The sequence below is a fragment of the Musa acuminata genome, chromosome BXJ1-8 (genome assembly GCF_036884655.1).
Source record: "Musa acuminata AAA Group cultivar baxijiao chromosome BXJ1-8, Cavendish_Baxijiao_AAA, whole genome shotgun sequence".
NCBI classification, from domain to species: Eukaryota; Viridiplantae; Streptophyta; class Magnoliopsida; order Zingiberales; family Musaceae; genus Musa; species Musa acuminata.
The window spans coordinates 46,283,964-46,302,964 of NC_088334.1; the positions used below are offsets into that span (position 1 = coordinate 46,283,964).

At 37.7% G+C, this 19,001-nt stretch overlaps 2 protein-coding genes, 1 long non-coding RNA gene and 1 other non-coding gene across 5 annotated transcripts; 3 read left to right on the forward strand and 1 right to left on the reverse strand.

Annotated features, from left to right (window-relative positions):
• Positions 1 to 118: 118 nt before the first annotated feature.
• Positions 119 to 202, forward strand: TRNAY-GUA (transfer RNA tyrosine (anticodon GUA)). The gene is given in 2 exon segments: positions 119 to 155; positions 167 to 202. It is a non-coding gene; the product is annotated as a tRNA-Tyr (tRNA).
• Positions 203 to 6,457: 6,255 nt separating this feature from the next.
• On the reverse strand, positions 6,458 to 10,571 carry LOC103996524 (uncharacterized). Of its 2 annotated transcripts, XR_010476631.1 has the most exons (7): positions 10,356 to 10,571; positions 9,852 to 10,017; positions 9,304 to 9,403; positions 8,123 to 8,671; positions 7,799 to 8,020; positions 7,590 to 7,685; positions 6,458 to 7,029 (listed from the first exon to the last, which is right to left on the reverse strand). It is a non-coding gene; the product is annotated as an uncharacterized LOC103996524 (long non-coding RNA). The 2 variants fall into 2 exon arrangements; XR_010476630.1 differs by having other exon boundaries at positions 7,590 to 8,020.
• Positions 10,572 to 10,968: 397 nt separating this feature from the next.
• On the forward strand, positions 10,969 to 15,281 carry LOC103996320 (uncharacterized). The gene is made up of 3 exons (XM_065080287.1): positions 10,969 to 11,635; positions 12,084 to 12,339; positions 14,934 to 15,281. Exons 1-2 carry the CDS (start codon positions 11,449 to 11,451, stop codon positions 12,317 to 12,319), a joined length of 423 nt encoding a protein of 140 aa, XP_064936359.1. The 5' UTR covers positions 10,969 to 11,448; the 3' UTR covers positions 12,320 to 12,339; positions 14,934 to 15,281.
• A 753-nt stretch (positions 15,282 to 16,034) lies between these two features.
• Positions 16,035 to 18,277, forward strand: LOC135680412 (IQ domain-containing protein IQM1-like). The gene is made up of 9 exons (XM_065194292.1): positions 16,035 to 16,273; positions 16,371 to 16,485; positions 16,548 to 16,613; positions 16,694 to 16,782; positions 16,888 to 16,975; positions 17,055 to 17,192; positions 17,269 to 17,361; positions 17,469 to 17,570; positions 18,050 to 18,277. The coding sequence occupies exons 1-9, from the start codon at positions 16,035 to 16,037 to the stop codon at positions 18,275 to 18,277; spliced, it is 1,158 nt and encodes a 385-aa protein (XP_065050364.1).
• The last annotated feature ends 724 nt before the right edge of the window (positions 18,278 to 19,001 follow it).

Genomic DNA, 19,001 nt, shown 5'->3' on the forward strand with positions numbered 1-19,001 from the left:
TGAAATCTCAGATCATGTATTATCATTTAATAAAATTCAAATGAGAAAATTACATGGAAGAATGATTAGTGGGGTCTCAAAAGTTTATATTTATATATGGAAGTTCATAATCAAGAAACCGACCTTAGCTCAGTTGGTAGAGCGGAGGACTGTAGTGGTGACAGATATCCTTAGGTCGCTGGTTCGAATCCGGCAGGTCGGATTTTTAATTTTATTTATTTATTTATTTATTTATTTATTTATTTATTTATTTATTTTTAATTTTATTTATTTATTTATTTATTTATTTATTTATTTATTTATTTATTTGTTTGTTTGTTTGTTTATTTATTATTTATTTATTTATTTATAACACGGCAATTTACTACTTTTAAACTTCTTTATCATTGCCACTCATTTGTACTTAATTAATTTATTTTTCTATATCTTATATTCAACAAAACTTCCCATTCATTTACTAAATTATACTCAATTTCATTTTTTTCAATTTTATTACTAATTTATACGACATTTATCATATTCTTTCTTTCATTTGCTACCATGTATGTTGACTCTAATTTTTCACTCATTTCTACAAGAAATTTTTACGGTTAATTGCATATTCTTCTTAATTTGCTACTCATTCATACCTACTCAAATTGTTTACCAAATTTAAATTTAATCATTTGTGTATTCTATGCCCAATTCATGTTTTACTCATCCAAGTCCAAAGTAACCTTTTTTTTAAAAAAAATCTCCACAAGTCGACCACTAAATATTTCCATTCTCATCTCGTCAATATACAGTTGAAATAGACTAAAAACAGAGATGATACTTTTAGGATGAATTCCTAGAAAAAATCTTATTCCTAACCTTCAAAAAAAATTTTCACATAATATCATTTTTAGAAATAATAATTTTATTCCTAACCTTCCATCGAACCCATTGTTGAGGGGGTCTTTGTCGATGCCGCAACCTTTGTAGCCCTCCTTCCGTGCAAGTGCAACGATGAGGGTGAGACATTTTCCTACATTGAATTTATCCAATAGTAAAGGCATAATAGCCCCTAACAAACCTTGTGACGAAAGGATAGATCACCCCACCTCCTTCCTCACCTATGATCGATGACAACGATTGTTTATACTCTTGCGTAGTAAGAGTCATCATTACTGCATCCTCTCCTTCCTTGCCCAAGGCTAAGCGAGCAAAGACATATCCGACAAAAGAGACATAACACAAATACGATAGTCTGCTACACCCCCTCCTTCCTTGCTCGAGGGCAAACGAGCAAAGACAAATCCGATAAGACAGACGTGACACAAATATGATGATGGACACGACAACGTGTATAGATAATGGTATAAAAATAAAATAAAATTTTCACTCCATCAAAGACGTTCTGTAAATTGTTTTCAAAATTAATACGCCCAGCAAAACATTCTCAAAGATCTCAAAAAAGGGTAACAAATAAAACCCAAGAACAGATTTGTCCAGCACAACAAAGACAGTTAAAGAATAATAAGCAGGTCCTTGATCATTATTTACCTGCCCATCTACCAGGAATTGAACATCAGTACCAGACAACAAATTTGTCACCCAAAACAGCTCCCTACATGTCTGCATATCATCTACTTTGGTGAACACAGTGCAGAAGCAGATTCAGACACTCAAAACAGATTGCACGGCTAATTGCTGCACGGGCTTCTTAGTCTTATTGAGGACACAAACGGCAATCATGTAATCAACCATTTCTTGACATGCATTCCACCTGAAGACAATGGGGTATGTTGATTTCTGTTCTTCTCTTTCTTTCCCTTTCTCTTTGTTTTGTTGCCTTTTTTGGTGTGTGGACAATCTTTGAATAGTGAATTGGACAAGATGTCTTTGCTTATTACATAGTTGAACTATACATATTAGCTTAAAAATACAGGACACTGCAAAAGTGAACAATATCTTTTGTGTATTTGTTCCTCTGTAATCAACATTTTTCTATTCAATTCCAAGTAATCCTCAGAAATATGACCTATTGACAGAATCAAGACACTGTCGTTGATTTATCAGATGGTTTAACATTTGAAAGAGCTCTGATTCAAACCTTAGAAAGGACTCTTACCAGATGCTCCTTGTGGTGTTGCTGAGTAGTATTCTGCTTATTTGTTCTTATTTGCTTGCTAACAGGATAGTAAAGGACTCATATAACTGTGGGTGATAGGTTGTGAGTGCATATCTTGGGAAGTCAAATTAAATTTTGGGTAGCTTTGTTCCTAAAACTTAACTATATTTATGTGTCTTGCCATTTGCAGAAAAATACACAATGGATGCTTTGTGTGCCGTTTTGAATATGGATGCTCATACCGGTATCCGAAAAAGAGACCCACCCGACAGCATAGAAGAGTGTCAAGGGATAAAAACATTTCAAATAATACGGAAAATTTGTTTTTATATATTTTAGAGGGAAGATCAACTATGTAGTTGGGCTTTTTTTTGCTATAGATTGAAGCCTTATAATGCTCTAATCTTACTGAACAAAGATGACAGTAGCTGAAATGTTTTTGCTACAGCTGAGAAATCAGATGCATGACCATATATTCTTAACCATGAGCTTAATCCATGAAAATGGAGAAATCAAACATGGGACTAATTTCTTGTGTGTCACATTGGATCATGTCACCAGAATCTAGCTTTTTCCTTTCTCAACCAATAGGATGCTTGTATATATAAGTTTTGCTTGGTGAACTTCCTGCAATTTTTGACATAAGGGTGCTTGGTAATCCTGCCATCTGAAATTTATGATGCTTTGTATGAACAAAGCAAAATTATAGTTCAAATTAATGCATTACCATCTTGTTTTGATTTCATTAAGTTTGTACTCTCTTGTATCAATTTCAATGAGGCACTTAGAAAGTCACAACTCTTCAGTTTGGCTGGGGAAGAAAGAAGATACAGCTATAGACATGGATAATTCCTGCAACTACTTGTGAATTTTTTACCATGAAAAGTTGTTGAAAACACATTTAGTTTCCTCTTTTATTTTAAATTCCAAATCAAACTTTGACCTAAGTCTTAATCTCAAACTATATTATTACTCTTTTGTTTGCTTGCCTTGCATATGTAGCCATCTCTCTCTAGTGTTTCAGATGCATAGATTTAATCATTTACTTTGTGGCAGTTTGCTGCTGCCAAGCACTGGATCTATATGGCTACTCACCAACTTGCTGCACTCTGCAACACTGCATATGTCTCTCCACAGGGGTGCATCAAGCAGAACTGCTCACACAAATAGCTACTCATTGTCTTCTCCTTGCAGTGGATGCTTTTGGGTGATCTTTTGACACTCATTTCTTGCATTCCTATAAAACACAAGTTTCATTTATACATAATTGCATCTCATTACAAATTTTCCCCTGTGCTTTGAATCTTTTTTTTTTTTTTTTTCCTTTTGTCAATACCTGCAGTCTTTTAATCAGAAGTTATCTTAATGAAACCATATTTCTTGATGATAAGTTATTACTAAATTCTTGCTTCCTAGAGAAAATATATATGACAAGTATCTCATGCTATGCAGTCTATCTGAGACTCTTATGTTTTATTGCTATATGTAGTAATTGGTGATTTCAATATAAGAACATGATATTTTATAAGATTGAATACCTTTGCAACAATATTGGTGCCTTTCTCAGTCCCTCCTTTTTAGTTTGAATACCTTTTGATGTTAGACCAGGTCTTGTTTCTGAGTATTTGCTTCCATCAGCTGGTCCATCTTGTTCTGGGGTTACCAAACATGCTTGTAGAACATTATCAATTATTTTCACTCAATCTATTGATATCTTTCTTCATTAGCTTAACTTCTCTATATTCTTTGTTTTATAAAGCATATATATATCCAGAAATGCAAATATCCTATATGCCTCTCTAATTCTTGGAAATCAACCTTATATACCATTCACATAAACCTCATTGGATTTTACCTATACCAAGGTTAAGGATTAGAAATGTAGTTAGTTAAAATTAATTTTTGTGGAGTAAACATGTTTTAGGAAAACCTTTCCACATGGCCAATGATCATAAAAAGAGAATTTCTAAGATTTGCAAGTGTTTAGGATAACAATGAAAATAAATTAATCATGTTTTGCCTTTTAGATGATTCTATAACAAGATTTGCTCTTCTCTTCTATTTTTCTTCTATATGAGATCATTGATATCATGGATGTCACCCTTTGTTGCCTTTTACACCATTGTGTTCTTAGACTTACAGTTCTTTTGCTTTGCTTCAGTAATCATGTGGCTCAGTATGTGCTAAAGCTAAGAAATCTACTGGTAAATGCACATCTGGCATCACAATTTGAAGGACCTTATGTGACACTCTCGACCCAAAAGTTCGGCAGTAATGTGGTGGAAAAATGTCTGCAAATTTTCGACGAACAAATCCGAGCAAAAGATCATACTCGAGTTGCTGTCGGAACCTCAGTTTGAACTGCTACCACAAGATTCATATGAAAATTACGTGATCCAATCTACCCTTAACGCTTGCAAAGGTTTCTACCGAGACCAGATTTAACCTGCAACCACACAGTACTCACAGCAGATTTTGTTACAGTAAAGATTCTAAACCATCTTCTACTTTCTTCTCTTCAGGGAAAACTCTATGCTGCACTGGTTGAAGCAATCACACCTCATTCAACCCTTCGATTCAACCCATATTGCAGAAGGATCTTCTCCATGATTCATCTAAAACAACCATGTGATGATGATATGTACTATGAATGCTGAGAGCCTTTGTTGTTATCATGCGTTTGGATTGTTGCAGTGTCCTGAATGCACATGTGAAAGTAGTGTCTAATAGGTGTATTTTGGTAATCCAGACACTATGAATTACTCCTGTCTTATAATATAATTGCATCTGTGCAAGAAAAGTTTGCTTGGGACAATAATTTTGTGTTCGAAGTTGCAAGTCCAGTGGTTGGAGTACTGAAGAATGGATATTCCCAACTTGATAACAGATGAACATTAAAGCAGCAGATGGAAGATTACACCTTGATACTGTGTCAGGAGATAAGAGGGGACTCAACCATGGATGAGGCCACAAGAGAGAGCCATCAACAAGACGGCTGCATCCTTTTCATCCTGGGGGAAGACCTGATGGAAAGCTGAGCTCTTATCGTCGTCGAATCTTCTTCTTCTTCTTCTTCTTCTTCTTCTTCTTCTTCTGTTTGAGAGCTTTTGTAGGTCTATCTGCCGGGATTCTTCTTCCATCACTTCCTACTGCTGCTGCTGCTTCGGGCGCCATGGCACGTCGCGCCTTCCTCCGCCTTATCCCGCAGGCATTACAAAGAGACTGCACGTCAAGCCACCATGGAAGGATCTAAAGATGAGCACGAAACAGAAATGTAGGTGCGAGAGAAGCTTCATTGGATCAACCACTACCTTGGGACCCTGAGGTCCGCTTCTCCACAAGGGAGTCTTCGTAGTGGTGCAGTCCGAGCAGAATCTGATGACACCACCAGGTGAGCTGCTGCTACAGCTATCATGGTGAGGAGTTCGTGAGACTCTTCCTGGTCTACCTGCGGCAGGTTCATCTGAAGCCACCGTCTTCCTCGTCCACCGCAGGCTCGATTCATGCTCGGCTTCGCTGACGAGTTCGTCGTTGCTGCTTGTGCCTGATCCGGTCATCAGCAGGGGATCATTGGGCTGCGACGAGCAGTACGTTGGAGACAAGTGCAGATATCTGACCCATTGTTGTCCTCGATGCTGCTGATGATGGACATTTGGTAGTTGAACTTGGTGATGTTGATCTTGATGGAACATTTCAAGAGGGAGAAGGGGAGTTGTTGCATACCTCCTCTACAGTGAAGAGAGGGAGTACCTGAATGCAAGGAATCTCCTGAGGAGGTATACAGATGGGAATATATACATGGCATATGGAGAGAAGGGAGCAGTTGTTGAAGGCAATCTCCCAAGTACTCCTAATTATTCATTCTTTTTAATTTTGTGAGTAATTAACCATAGCATCATTGAAGAAATAAAATATAAAAAGATTATTTAGCCGAAGATTTAAATAGATGGTACCACGAGATATTTATTATCAGTGGTACGAGAAAAAATAAAGAAAACACTTACGAATACATTATGCTTGATTCGATTAGTATAACATTCGATGATAAAAAAAAAGATTCATATAATTAATTTAAATAGTTGAAATATTACAATTTATATTATAGGCAAAGTCAAATATGAGAATAAACTAAGGTTAATATATGCACTCTTAGATTTATCAAGAGGTTATTTTTAAGACTCGAACCACCTTATCATTAGATAATGGTTGACAAAATTAAAGAAAATATTTGGAATAAAATAAAATTATATATTCCAAATAGTAAAATAAAATTATATACCACAAGCATTTGGAATTTTGTTATGAGGGCAGCAAAGAGGAACATTCCTGGGGAAGAGATGATAAGAAAAGGAACAGATAACAACATAACAATGGGTTAAACCTTCATATGGAAACAAAAACAGTGAGATGTCGCATATGCACATGGCTTCCCAGCAACATAGAGGGGCTTGACAGATATAAGGGTAAAGTACAACATATTAGATTCCAAGATGCCACCCTATAATTCATTGTCATGTATTGCTGCAAGTTTCAGAGAGCCATAGGAATGTGGAGGATGGAGGTAGATCTGAAGGCAGCAGAGGCATTTCAAGCTTTTGTTTCTTTCTTTGTTTCTGCATTGTATGAGGCGCAGACACAGATTTGCCATTTAGCAGGCAAGTGGGCAGGGAAAAGTTTCTTTGGCACAGCACAGCCCAGCCCTGCTATCAATCATTTTACCTTGGCATGTGTTGTGTCACTGATCCTCTCTTATCCTCTCTGCGTGTGCAGGTGGGAGATGGAAATTGTTGAAGAAGAGCATGTCTCCATCCAGACCACAGGGTGAGCTGCTTGTGATCCATGAACAGCCAGTGAAGACAATACTAGGAATTTCACTGTGTATTATACTGATGTATGATGACTTGAACTCCCAGCTTTGTTGGATCCACCTTACTTGCCTGCATAGAAAGGAAAAGGATGGTTATGATGATATATAAGAATACATAAATCTACTAGCATCAGCTTAGACCTTCAACAGTTTAAGTAAGCTTATCAAGTTCGTTTTACCAGACCTAATAATGTGTATGATTAAACAAAAGCATTTTATGCCACAATTGCAATTCTTTCAAGTTAATGGGTTAGTTTTTCCATCAATTCAGATTGAAATATTCTTTAAACTGATCTTCAGTAAGTTCTAGGGATTGTTCTTAGTGTTGTTATCCACTTTTGCTACAATGATTCTATTCTCTGAAAAACATCACTCTTCTTTTGTCGAGTTCTGATGTGTATCAGGTAACAGATTTCCATGTTCTATATTAATAGGATGATCATAAAATTATGGTTTGGCTTCTACTAATCTAACAATAAAATAATCATATCAATACACTTTGCCGTACCTATGATTCTTTAATCAGAGGCAAACCCTAGACCTTCTTCCTTTTTCTTCATAATAAACACAATACCAACAGACTTGCCAATCTAAAGGTAGCAAGAAAACAAGCCTTCAGGGCTACTACACCTTATTCTGCAGCAGAATGCCAGTATGCATCAAAGGCAGGTAGCCATTAGCATCTTGATGGCTTTGCAGGCCGCAGATTTCTTATCTGTTCGATGGCTGAAGAGAGAAGGATCTCAGATCAGAGGAACTACATCTAGTTTATATGACAGCAAGACTTGAAACGTTCTCAGTCTCTGCATCACTCGTGGGCAAGGAGAGAGAGACATTACCAAGGATCCAAGTCCTGGCTTGTGAGGCGCACAACTCAAATAATGCAGTACATCCAACAAAGTGCAGCTTTCAGAGGAGAGAGTCAGCAAACCTTATTTGGGGGCCTGCTATTGAGCTACAGGACATAGTCCTACTTGGTACAATGACACCTTTGCTTCTTTGTCTCCCTCAATCCAAGAAGCATGATGCACATTGGTGAGATCTGTAGAAGTTGGCCAAACCTGTGGGGTCAGGAGATCACATGAAATCAATTCTAGAGGGAAGAATTGAATGATGATGATTGTGGGATGATCATGTTTGGACCAGCGATTGTGCCGTCTTACCTCAGAGGAGATAGTACTGTCGGACTCTGATTTGGAGCACTCGCATCAGCACAATGGAGAATCCCTTGGATGCACATCATAATCCCCACCAGGAGAATTACCTGGGTCAAATATTTGAACCTGTATACACTTCAAGATGAGGAGAGATGGTTAATAAACACTACAAGGCATGCCTCTTCATCCATTTCTCTTCATAAAGCTATCTTTGTGTAAAACAAAATTATTCATAACAACATCCATTTGAAATTCTCCATGTCAATGTAAATTGAACCAAAAGAAATATTGGAAAATAGATGAAGAACACCCAATGACAAGTTTACAAATAATAGTTGCACTAAGAGATTTCCAATTTTTGACACTAAAACTTTGCTGTAATACTGAGCATCTGATCTCAACATCTCGGATCATGGAGATATGGAGTCGCCATGGCATGATCCTGTACCACCCGCATCCATCTGACTTGTTACAGCAACATCCTAGACCGCAATCCTTGCTCTGCCCTTTGCCAACCTGCGAGCGATGACCTTACGCCCACCCTTGGTAGACTTCCTAAACAAGACAGCACACACAAAGGAAGCACTTTAAAACAATGAAATCACAAAATGTAGCCACAGAGGAATAGCATAACAAAGATAATAAGAAATAGATAAAAAGGAGTCATTATATTTAGATAGTAAGTTAATCACAAGGTTTATGAAAAAAATATCTTGGTAAAACAGATGTTGGGGAATCTAAAGGTTGTATATAAATATATAAGGTAAAAGTTCACCAATTTTTGGACCACATTACTATTAGATTAGTTTCTTAACAAACTTGATCCAAGTAATAGATAATAGCCCAATTGCTCGACAGTTGACAAAAACTGTTTAACAAATCAAGCTTGATGGAATTTCACATTTATCAGGAAAGTTCTTTCAAAGACATGGCTGACTTGAGCCACATATTCCAATTTATGCTGATAATACTCTATAGAACAAAATCTATATATGCTGAAAATAATCAATTAGTTACTAGATATCTCATCACATGCATCATTTACAGAAGAAATCACATCAAGGGAACTCAAAATCATATTTTTGAATGAATAAACTACAATGAAAGGTCTGACTACCAAGATAAGCATCTTGATGATCTGGGATACTTGATTAAAATAGATTAATTAACTAAATTGAGAGAGAGACCATGCAAGGTAACCATGAGTCCTCTTGCGCTTAACATGGCTTGGCTGGAATGTTCTCTTTGGAAGCAGAAGCATTGACTCATTTGTTGAATCATCATTTCCTATGGAATAAACATACTAGCATCAACACCAAACAATAAGGAAGCCTATATTTGAAAATATACATGAACGATGCTAGGGCATAATACGCATGAAAACTGTCAATGACACTAATTAGAAAACAATCTATCATTTGCATTAAACAAAAGAAAGGATTGCAAATTATGTTTCCAACTGTTGAGGTTTACATACATCTATTAGTAAATTCAAGTTTTGAATTCTCAGTAATAAAACAAGACAAGAAAATTTGGAACACCAGGTATTAAAAATTTGAAGTGCATCTACTAAATCATTAAGCATTCAGAACCTCCACTTGTATTCAATTCTCATTCATAACCAAGCAAATGTATTGAATCATCATGCATTTAGAACCTCCACATGTATATCAATTCTCATTCATTACCAAGCAAATGTACTGAATCATCGTGCATTTGAATGATTTAAATGTACCCTTTTAGCAAGACGTTTCTAGCAGCTGAAAGCAACAACAGATGGTAGCAGATCCCTCCACGGATTCAACTAGTTGAAGCTAGTGCCACGGCATTGTGCATAAAATCAAACATGTCACATGGTATAACAGCTTCATGGTAGCCCAAAAGCAGCTCCCAAAAATCTTCTGGAGAAAAGAAACGTTCTCAGTTGGAAATTAGTCGGATCCATGCAGGGCCAATAAAGGCCAAGTAAATCTCTCACAATCAATGAAAGAAATGTTTGCCAAAATAAATTTCTCGTTCGAAATCTACCATCCACTCCCACTGCACTGTTGTTTGAACTGAAAATTTTCAACAGACACACTGCACAATAGTAATCTCACCAATGTAGAGTAAATGATCTCACTGACATAGCATATTCAACAACTTGATTCATCATTAGACCAAAGTTGATGATTAGTATGCTACTTTGAGACATCATTGATTGAACAGACACTGTTAGAATAAAAGCGAGTGAGCGCACCTTCATCGATGGAGAAGCGAAGAGACGGCAGGCCACATGGAAAGAAAGCGCCGTGCGAGGACGTCAAAACTCTCAAGGTTTCAGTGTCTCTTTCTCCTCCTCCGCAAGCCTCCGGCTGCGGGGGATGAGCGGCGAGCGACTTCGACGAACGAAGGAAACCGCGATACGTGAGAAGTGATACGAGAAAGGGCGAATGCACTGGTTTGCTTCGAACGATTGGCGAGGAAAAGGCGATTAATGAGCGAAGCTCAAGCCCGGGCAAGCACTTGCAGCAATCGGCCGCTGCGATGCAGTTCGAGCCCCGTTAGGGCCAATTTTGATTTGGGCCATCAATTGTTTGGGCCCGTTAAGCAATCTGCTACAAATCAAAGCAGTTTTCTTGTTTTCTGATTTTGTTTTCAGTAACATTTACGGTTTATTCAGCAATTCTAGAAAATAGAAAACAAGTTTTATAAAACATGTATAAACAATTTGGAAAACAAGTTTTATTCGCAGTTACTTGCGGTCGCACGTGCGACATTCGCCTCTTCCTTTGTTACCTTTTCTTCCCCTCAGTGGCTGTCTGCCTTCACGGCTGACCCTAATATCCCTGCCAATCGAAGAACAGGTGATGTCTTCCATCCTTATCCGATCCTTTCTCGATCCCTTTAAACCATCTTCGCTTTCTTATTTCTGGCGGTGTTAATCGTTTTATCTACAGATTTGTTGCCTTCTTTTTAGCTGCGAATGATTTGATGGTCGAAGTTTGGTATTTTATCCGGTTCTGATGATTAGTTGAGCAAATGGTAGCGTCTCTCATGTTCCTTGCATCTCGATGTTCGAAGCATGATTCTGATGAATTCAAATGTCTCTTTTTCATACAATATTCATTGCTTGACCATCAAGAGTAGATGATCCGATAGCGGCGTTATTTTATGGTTGAATTTCACATTTTTGGTAGATTTATGTTCATCTTTTTAATTGATCGAGCAATGTTTTCAAGTGTTATGTTTATATTCGTCTTACAAGGATTAATCGGCGATATGCTGTTTGGAATCAGGGAGTGGAAGGGACTTGATTCCGTAGGAGAGGGAAAGGAGACATCAAGGTGATCATGGATAGGCAGAGAACTCATGATTGGGAGACTCATGGAAAGAGCAATGATATAGATGAGAGCACACCGATCAACAAAGTTAAAGGTCCTAATGTGTTTGAACGAGCAAAGGAAGAGATTGAAGCCCTTGTAGAAGCTCTCCACCCCAAGAGGAGTCCTGAACATGAGCATCATGAAAGGAATTATGGTAATTTTAGATCTACACTCAGGCAGTTCAAAGTTATGAATAACAATTTTTCATGAGGGTCATTGTGAAATGAGTTAGATGATTGGGTTATCTGAGGGGAACTGCCGCTATGCCAATTTCACTGCCATTTAGTTCTTTTTTCTTAAAACATATTAATCCTTCTTTATTTCTTGAGAATTTTGGTTTGAATTAGACTTCACATATCACTCGTAGGATTGGTGATATTGGTAGACATGAATATAGATGTTCTCCATTGCTCTTCAATGCCCATCACTTGAGAGCTTCTGCATAACCTCTTTTTCAAATTAATAGTTCTCTTGGCTTGACTACTGACAGTATCTGCTTTAGCTGGTGAGCACAAGTACTGCTTGGCTTACTGACAAATGTATGATTTCCATGTTACACTAATCATCTAAACCTATTGCCTCTTGTTCGTAATGCCTAGCAGAGAATGAAGTAGAATCATCCAATTTACTTGAGAGAGCAAAGAAAGGGACTGATGAACCTGTGCACAGGGGGAAAACACACCATAAAGAGACTCATGGTATGAGCAATGATATTGATGAGAACACTCCTATTGGTGAAGTTGTAGGCCCAAACGTGTTTGAACGAGCCAAGGAAGAAATTGAGGCCCTTGTGGAAGCAATTCGTCCAAAAAAAGAATCAGACAATAAGCCACAATAAAAGATGTCTATTGCAAAAAGGTTTGAGAAATCCTGCCCTCCTTTCAGTATGGCGAAGAATTATCTCTAAAGGTTTAGAGTTTTGTTGATTATCTATATGTGATTGCATAATTGTCTGTAAACAGTCAACATCCTCAGTACTTGGGGGGTTGTTTTGTTGGCAGTGAACATTACCAAACTTGGTTTCCTTGCTAGAGCCTGCTTTTCTTTAGGAGAGATTACAAACACAGAAGAGGCTCTTACCTAGTTTACAAGATGTTTTTACTTTCATTGGGACCATGCTCATCATGCCATTGTTAGGCTATTTGATTACTGATGTTATGTGAGATATCAAATCTTCACTTTGTGGAACTGTATTTGACTCCAGCTGTATATTAGTGTGATACCTCGTTTCTTGTGAACTTTGTTTGAAGTTGTATCTGTCAACATGGTGGTCATATAATTATATGGTTACATAGTAGATTTTTTTTTTAATTTTATCACTCAACTCTTTGCATGACAATTTTATATCTCAATATATATTTGGTTAATCTAAAATTTTTCAGAATGTGCCCGGAAAATAGAACAGGTAAAAAAAATGAAGGTGAGATGCTAAGATATTTTCTTTGTAAAAAATGCTAGATCATTGTGAGAAAATTTCGACCTGTGTGATTTTATTTCTTTTTTAGATAACCTGTGTTAGTGTAAACAACCTTAAGCCGTGGCCTTGGGATCGAGGCGGCTTGGTTCGGGTCCGAATGATAGGGATCTTCTCGAGACGACCTTTGAGTCCGTCGAGGTAGTCGTCTGCGGTGTTCGGGACGATGTCGTTGTCTCCTCCGAGCAAGAATTCGCCTTCGCGTTTCGCAGGGACCTTCAGCTTCGCTCCTGCACAAAGGTCGGGTCGGGGTGCTCGGCCCGACCCCTCCGACGATCAAGTTAATTGATGTGAAGGGGAAGTCAGATGAAGAAGTTGTCTTTTTTCTCCTCCTCCCTCCCGTTCGGAATGCGAGGGTATTTATAGGGAAGCTTACTGTTTCCTGACGTGCCCGTTTGCAGGGGGCAAGGTGGTGACGTCTGATACTGGTGTTGGCGTGGCGTGAAGAATCGAGCCTGAGCAGGCGTAAATGCGCCTCGGTCGGCGTTCTGGTCCGTTTGACTAGGTGCTGTCGCGTCGATCGAGGCGTGAGGCATCATCTGACGTCAGTCGAGTCTCATCATAATTACTATCCTCATCAACCTGAATATTCTATACCTTGATGCACAATTTGGACTAGAGAAATTACAGTTCTAGTCTTGTTTATAGTTGCATTCAAAGGTTGTGTGTGAGATGGGCGAAATTAGATGAACAAATCCCCCCCATCTCAAACCTTTCACTCCATCTTAACTTCTCAAAAATCCATTCAAGATAGATGCATGCCTTGGTGAGGCTCCAAGGATGGCTGAGATGCATGTTGATGGATGGTATGATCAGCATCCATACTGGTTGGAGAGATAACTGGAATTGTTTAGTGAACAATGTTGTTTAAAAGACATATTGTTCTAATTGCTTCTTCTATAGATAGCAAGACAGCCTCCTCGATAATCGGCTTGATGGCAATGTTCCTTATTTTGACTTTGTTAGTATTTTGAAAAGGTCAAGAATGTGGTACGTAACACTTTTGATTGAATGTATATGTTAGATCCCCAATTAGTCTCACAAGGATTTGACTGTTGTACTATTCTTAATTTCAGGTTAAACATTTTAGGTCAGTGGTCCAAGTCTATCGAGTTATGGATCATATCGTGACAAATGATATCAAAGTCGACCTAATATCGAGTATAGTGTGATATTTGATAGAGTGATACCACTGTTAGGTTGACCTCATATGTATCATAATGTTGGGTCCTCAACAAGAACATGGAGTTCTTAAGTGGGGAAGACTGTAACAACTCAGTTTGATCTCACTTCCGATGGGAGCCAGATTAATCATTAATCCATAGATGTATAGTGGGGATGATTGTAACAACTAAGGTGTCACTTAATTTGTAAGCACAGATTAATCAATAAGCTGTGAATGATAACATTAGGTAGATGTTATATTAAAAAAGCTCTAGCTTTTGCGTTGGAAATCTTACATGATTAATGTTTCAAATGCTCTTTACTACCACAAATTATTTCATTTAGAAAGCAGTAACAGGATTTATTTTACTAATACAGTTAAAAATATTATGTAGCTTTTATGAAACCTGAAAAGAACGGTATTAGATTCACTATTGTTGATTGAAGTATGTCTATCATTGATGCTGATATTCTATGATTGACCTTCCCTGATTGATATGCATATATTTGTTTTGATAGCTGTTAATGCTGATGTGTTTCAGTTAAAAATTAATTACTTTCATTTAAAGATTATTTTGTCATATAGAAATTATAATTTTGTCCTTATAGGGGGGATAAGTTGTTTCAAATGTGACAATAAAATGATTCATTTAGTGATTAAAAGAAAAGATTGCTGCTATAATTGCAGAAGTGAACTCCCTTGATCTTTATATTGATCACAGAAATATCCAATATTCATGTGAAGAAATAAATGCATTGATAACTTGTCATGATAACTGTGGGTTTGAGGCTGCCTGGTTTTCTCTGGTTTCAGGTGTTCTTGAGAAGGTGTGAAGACAGTTGACAAAGCTCAAGTGTTTCACAGTCCAATGTGCACATTGGACTGTCTTCTTCAGAGCACATTGTCATATCATACACACGTTGATAGTCCAATGTGCCGGATTTCTACCAACACAACACCGAATTATTGTCAACATTGACAGTCTGAACTTGTTCTGTCAGAAAAGGAAACAAGATTGGTGATTTAGATCTGCCATGAAGCATCGAATGTCTTTGTGATAGAAACATGATCAGATACAGGGGACGAAGAATGCTTCTCTTTGTTTGACTTCCTATTTACTGTATGTACAACTTGGATACCCTCAATTTCCTGTTGAGAACACACACAGCTTCGGTTTTCACAAACATTCCTCGGACCGACAACAGTTATTGTTGTAGAAAGAAAGAATAAGCACATGAATTTGAAAGAAGAGAATATTTCAAATATTTCTTAGAGAATATAGTAAGATAACGTTTTGAATAATTATTTCTCTAATTATTAAGCTAACTATATATATATATATATATATATATATCACAGAATGAACGGCTTGACGAGGGGGATCGTTTCTGCACCGTCCATGACCGTCCATCAGGATCGTTGGAATGAATGAATCTGATGTGATCAGGTTGAATGGACATTCATTATAGGGAGAGAGAATGATACTGTGTCTATGAATCTAAATCCAATTAATGAAGGAATGGATCAAAAAAGTCAAAGAAAATGCGACCTGGAGTTGGTCGTGATCAGCTACGACAAAGTAGAATTGTAGTTGATGTGGTGATGTCAGTGTGAAGCTACCTGTGACATGCAGCATTAGTCCACGGTCGACATGTTTGTATACAGTTGCATGTACAGTGATGAGTGACCCCTTCGTATTTCCACGATACCGCGGTTTGCTGCTTGCTTAAGGCATCTATCTATAAATGAAGCTGAGGTAAGTCGTCCGTCCTCGTGCAAAGTCATTCTTCTTGCTGTTCTTCTTCTTCTTCCTGTCGATTCTATGGGTCTGTCCTTTTCCTTGCTTTCATAGGCTTGGCTGAAACACAAGATGTTTCCGTAGGATCGATTAGCTTTGGGGAGAAAGACATCGAGATGACGATTGAGATCACTCGGCTTCAAACGATGAATGAGAGCAAGAACCAAGCCATGAACGAGACCATAACAGTTGCGGTCCGTGATCCGAAGCTCGCGAGGTGCCTTCCTGGGTTGTCTTCACCGAGGCCTTTGAGTGAGCCCGATGCAGCAGCCGCCAAGCTGCAAAGGATCTACAAGAGCTTGTGCGGAAGCAGGAGAAACCTAGCAGATTGCGCGGTCGTGGTTGAGGAACTCTGGTCTGTCTCCACCTCTGCCACATTTTGTTTCCGGCGGATTTGTGTTTGTGTTCTACCTGTTCAGGAAATGTCTCTGATGTCATTGGGTTGGTGGCAGGTGGAAGGCATTAGATTTTGCGTCTCTGAAGCATTGCTCTGTGTCATTCTTCAACGTTGGAAAACCCGAAACAGCAGCTTCCCGATGGGCAAGGGCAAGAACTAGAGCAGCCAAGGTAATAAAAGCATCTCTCTCTCTCTCTCTCTCTCTCTGATCGATGGTTTCATCAATTTTCAGGTCGGCAAGGGTTTGTCGAAAGATGAAAAGGCTCAGAAACTAGCACTACAACACTGGCTAGAAGCTGTAAGATTCCTTGTGTGTGTCACCGTTGTTGTGCAGCTCACAACAAGAGATAGGAAAACTGAGGTTATTCTGCTGTGCAGATCGATCCACGCCATCGGTACGGCCACAATTTGCAGTATTACTATGACGTCTGGTTTGAGAGCGAGAGCTCCCAGCCATTCTTGTTCTGGTGAGTATGGGGAGATCATACACTAAGCTGCCCTTTGTAAATTGAACTATATCAGTGCTTATGATCTCCTCTTTGGTCTGTCCTCGTCTCTGCATGTGAATGAAGGCTGGATGTTGGCGACGGACGGGAGATAAACCTCGACAAGTGCCCAAGAAGCAACCTTCAAGACCAATGCATTCGGTATCTCGGACCAGTATGCTCCTTGATGACCATATTTTGCATGCATGTGTTCGAGTGTTGCAGATGAATAATACTCTTCCACCCTCATGCAGAAAGAGAGGGAAGCATATGAAGTCATCGTGGACGATGGGAGGCTCGTCTACAGGGAAAGTGGACTCCCCGTGAGCACCGTGGAAGGCTCCAAGTGGATCTTTGTCCTCAGCACATCAAGAGTGCTTTATATTGGTCAGGTACGTAACATCAAAACCCCCAAAGCAAAGAAGATATGTCAGATACCATCATATGTTCTTCTTCTCCTGTGAGCAGAAGAGGAAGGGGAACTTCCAGCATTCCAGCTTTCTAGCTGGGGGAGCAGCTACGGCTGCGGGGAGATTGGTGGTTGCCGGAGGGGTGCTTAAGGTGCACATAAACTTTGATTTCAGCACAGGGAGAGTGCCTCATCCATGTCGATTGATGCACAGAGTCTGAATTCTTGGTTGTCATGCATGCATGCTTGCTTGCTTCAGGCGATATGGCCATACAGCGGTCACTACCTCCCAACAGAAGAGAACTTCGAGGAATTCATCGTCTTCCTCCGAGACAACAACGTAGACCTCAGCAATGTCAAGGTAAATAGATACATATAGCTACTTCATCTATGAATCTATTGCACTTTAAGCAGCTTCAGATATGGTTCGAACCGAACCGAACCGAGTAAGATAGATCTAAACCGAAATCGTTTTAGACCTATCTAACCAAACTGGTTCAAAATCGATATATATATATATATATATATATATATATATATATATATATATATATATATATATATATATATTAGTAGAATAGATCGATAAAAGTTTTAAGGTAATGAATTCGATCAGGCAAGTGTTCATCAAATTAAAATCGATTCAGTTTGATTCGAATTGATTAACCAAATCAAAGAAGAATACTCCTTTCAACTGAAACTGTTTATAATATTCAAGACTAAACTACCGATTAATCGATTCAAACCTTTATGAACCAATTCAGTCTCATTCGATTCGATTTTTTCGATTAAATTGGTCAATAGTTACATGCGTTGCTGCTACTACTATTCGATTCGCAGAGATGTTCTGTCGACGATGATATGTACCCCTCGTTCAGAAAGAACACCGAGGAGATGGAAGACGTCGCGACGATTCCCAATGCAGCTCAGGAAGCAACAGGTTGGGACTTTGACATGAAAGGCAGAGTCAACATGGAGAGCGACGGTGGCACGCAGATCTTGGATGCACTAACCGATAACACAAGCATCGATCGAAGATTTTGTTCTTTTAATTATTTTTTTCGATAATATATAAATATCTATATGCATGTATTATTAGATAGAGATTGATTTGATTAGGAAGCAATCTCTAATTTTTTATTGTTCTATGTTTTTGTATGTTAGACAAATAATGTACATTGCTTGAATTTTGGTAATTACATCCGATTAATTTACATTACAAGAGCTAGCTTAGCATCATATCTTTCTTTTTCCTTTTCCCAAATTATATATATATATATATATATATATAATTTCAAAAATATTATTTGATTTGATATCATGATAAATATTTTCATTGACTAGTAATCTAAAATATCAATCTATTTGTAAGCACTACTACATGCGAATATATCAAAATATATCTTATTTTTGAATAAGATTATAATATTTTTTATTATTAACATAAAAACATTATAACTTCATTCAAGAACCATGGAACTTGATATCATCTCATTTAGTGTATTATGTTTCTTTATAATAAATGATCACAAATATTGTAATATTTTCTAAAATATTTAAACATAAATTTAAGACAAAATAATAAATATATATAATATATTATTATACTTTATATTGAAATATATCAAAACCTTCATAATTTTCATCCTAAATCATTCAAATTCTCACATATACATTATTTTATAATACTCCAAAACCTATAGTAAAGGTGACAGCTATGGTTAACTGGAAATTCAATTAATTGAAACTAAGTTCCAATGTTTTTTATTAGAATTATAATATTTTGATTCAA

Excerpts from the sequence above, each read along its gene's own strand:
- LOC135680412 (XM_065194292.1), top strand. The coding sequence starts at position 16,035 with ATGACGATTGAGATCACTCGGCTTCAAACGATGAATGAGAGCAAGAAC. Across the intron at positions 16,274-16,370 it reads GTCGTGGTTGAGGAACTCTG|GTGGAAGGCATTAGATTTTG; the intron begins GTCTGTCTCCAC and ends GGTTGGTGGCAG. Across the intron at positions 17,362-17,468 it reads TTGCCGGAGGGGTGCTTAAG|GCGATATGGCCATACAGCGG; the intron begins GTGCACATAAAC and ends TGCTTGCTTCAG.
- LOC103996320 (XM_065080287.1), top strand. The coding sequence starts at position 11,449 with ATGGATAGGCAGAGAACTCATGATTGGGAGACTCATGGAAAGAGCAAT. Across the intron at positions 11,636-12,083 it reads GCATCATGAAAGGAATTATG|AGAATGAAGTAGAATCATCC; the intron begins GTAATTTTAGAT and ends AATGCCTAGCAG.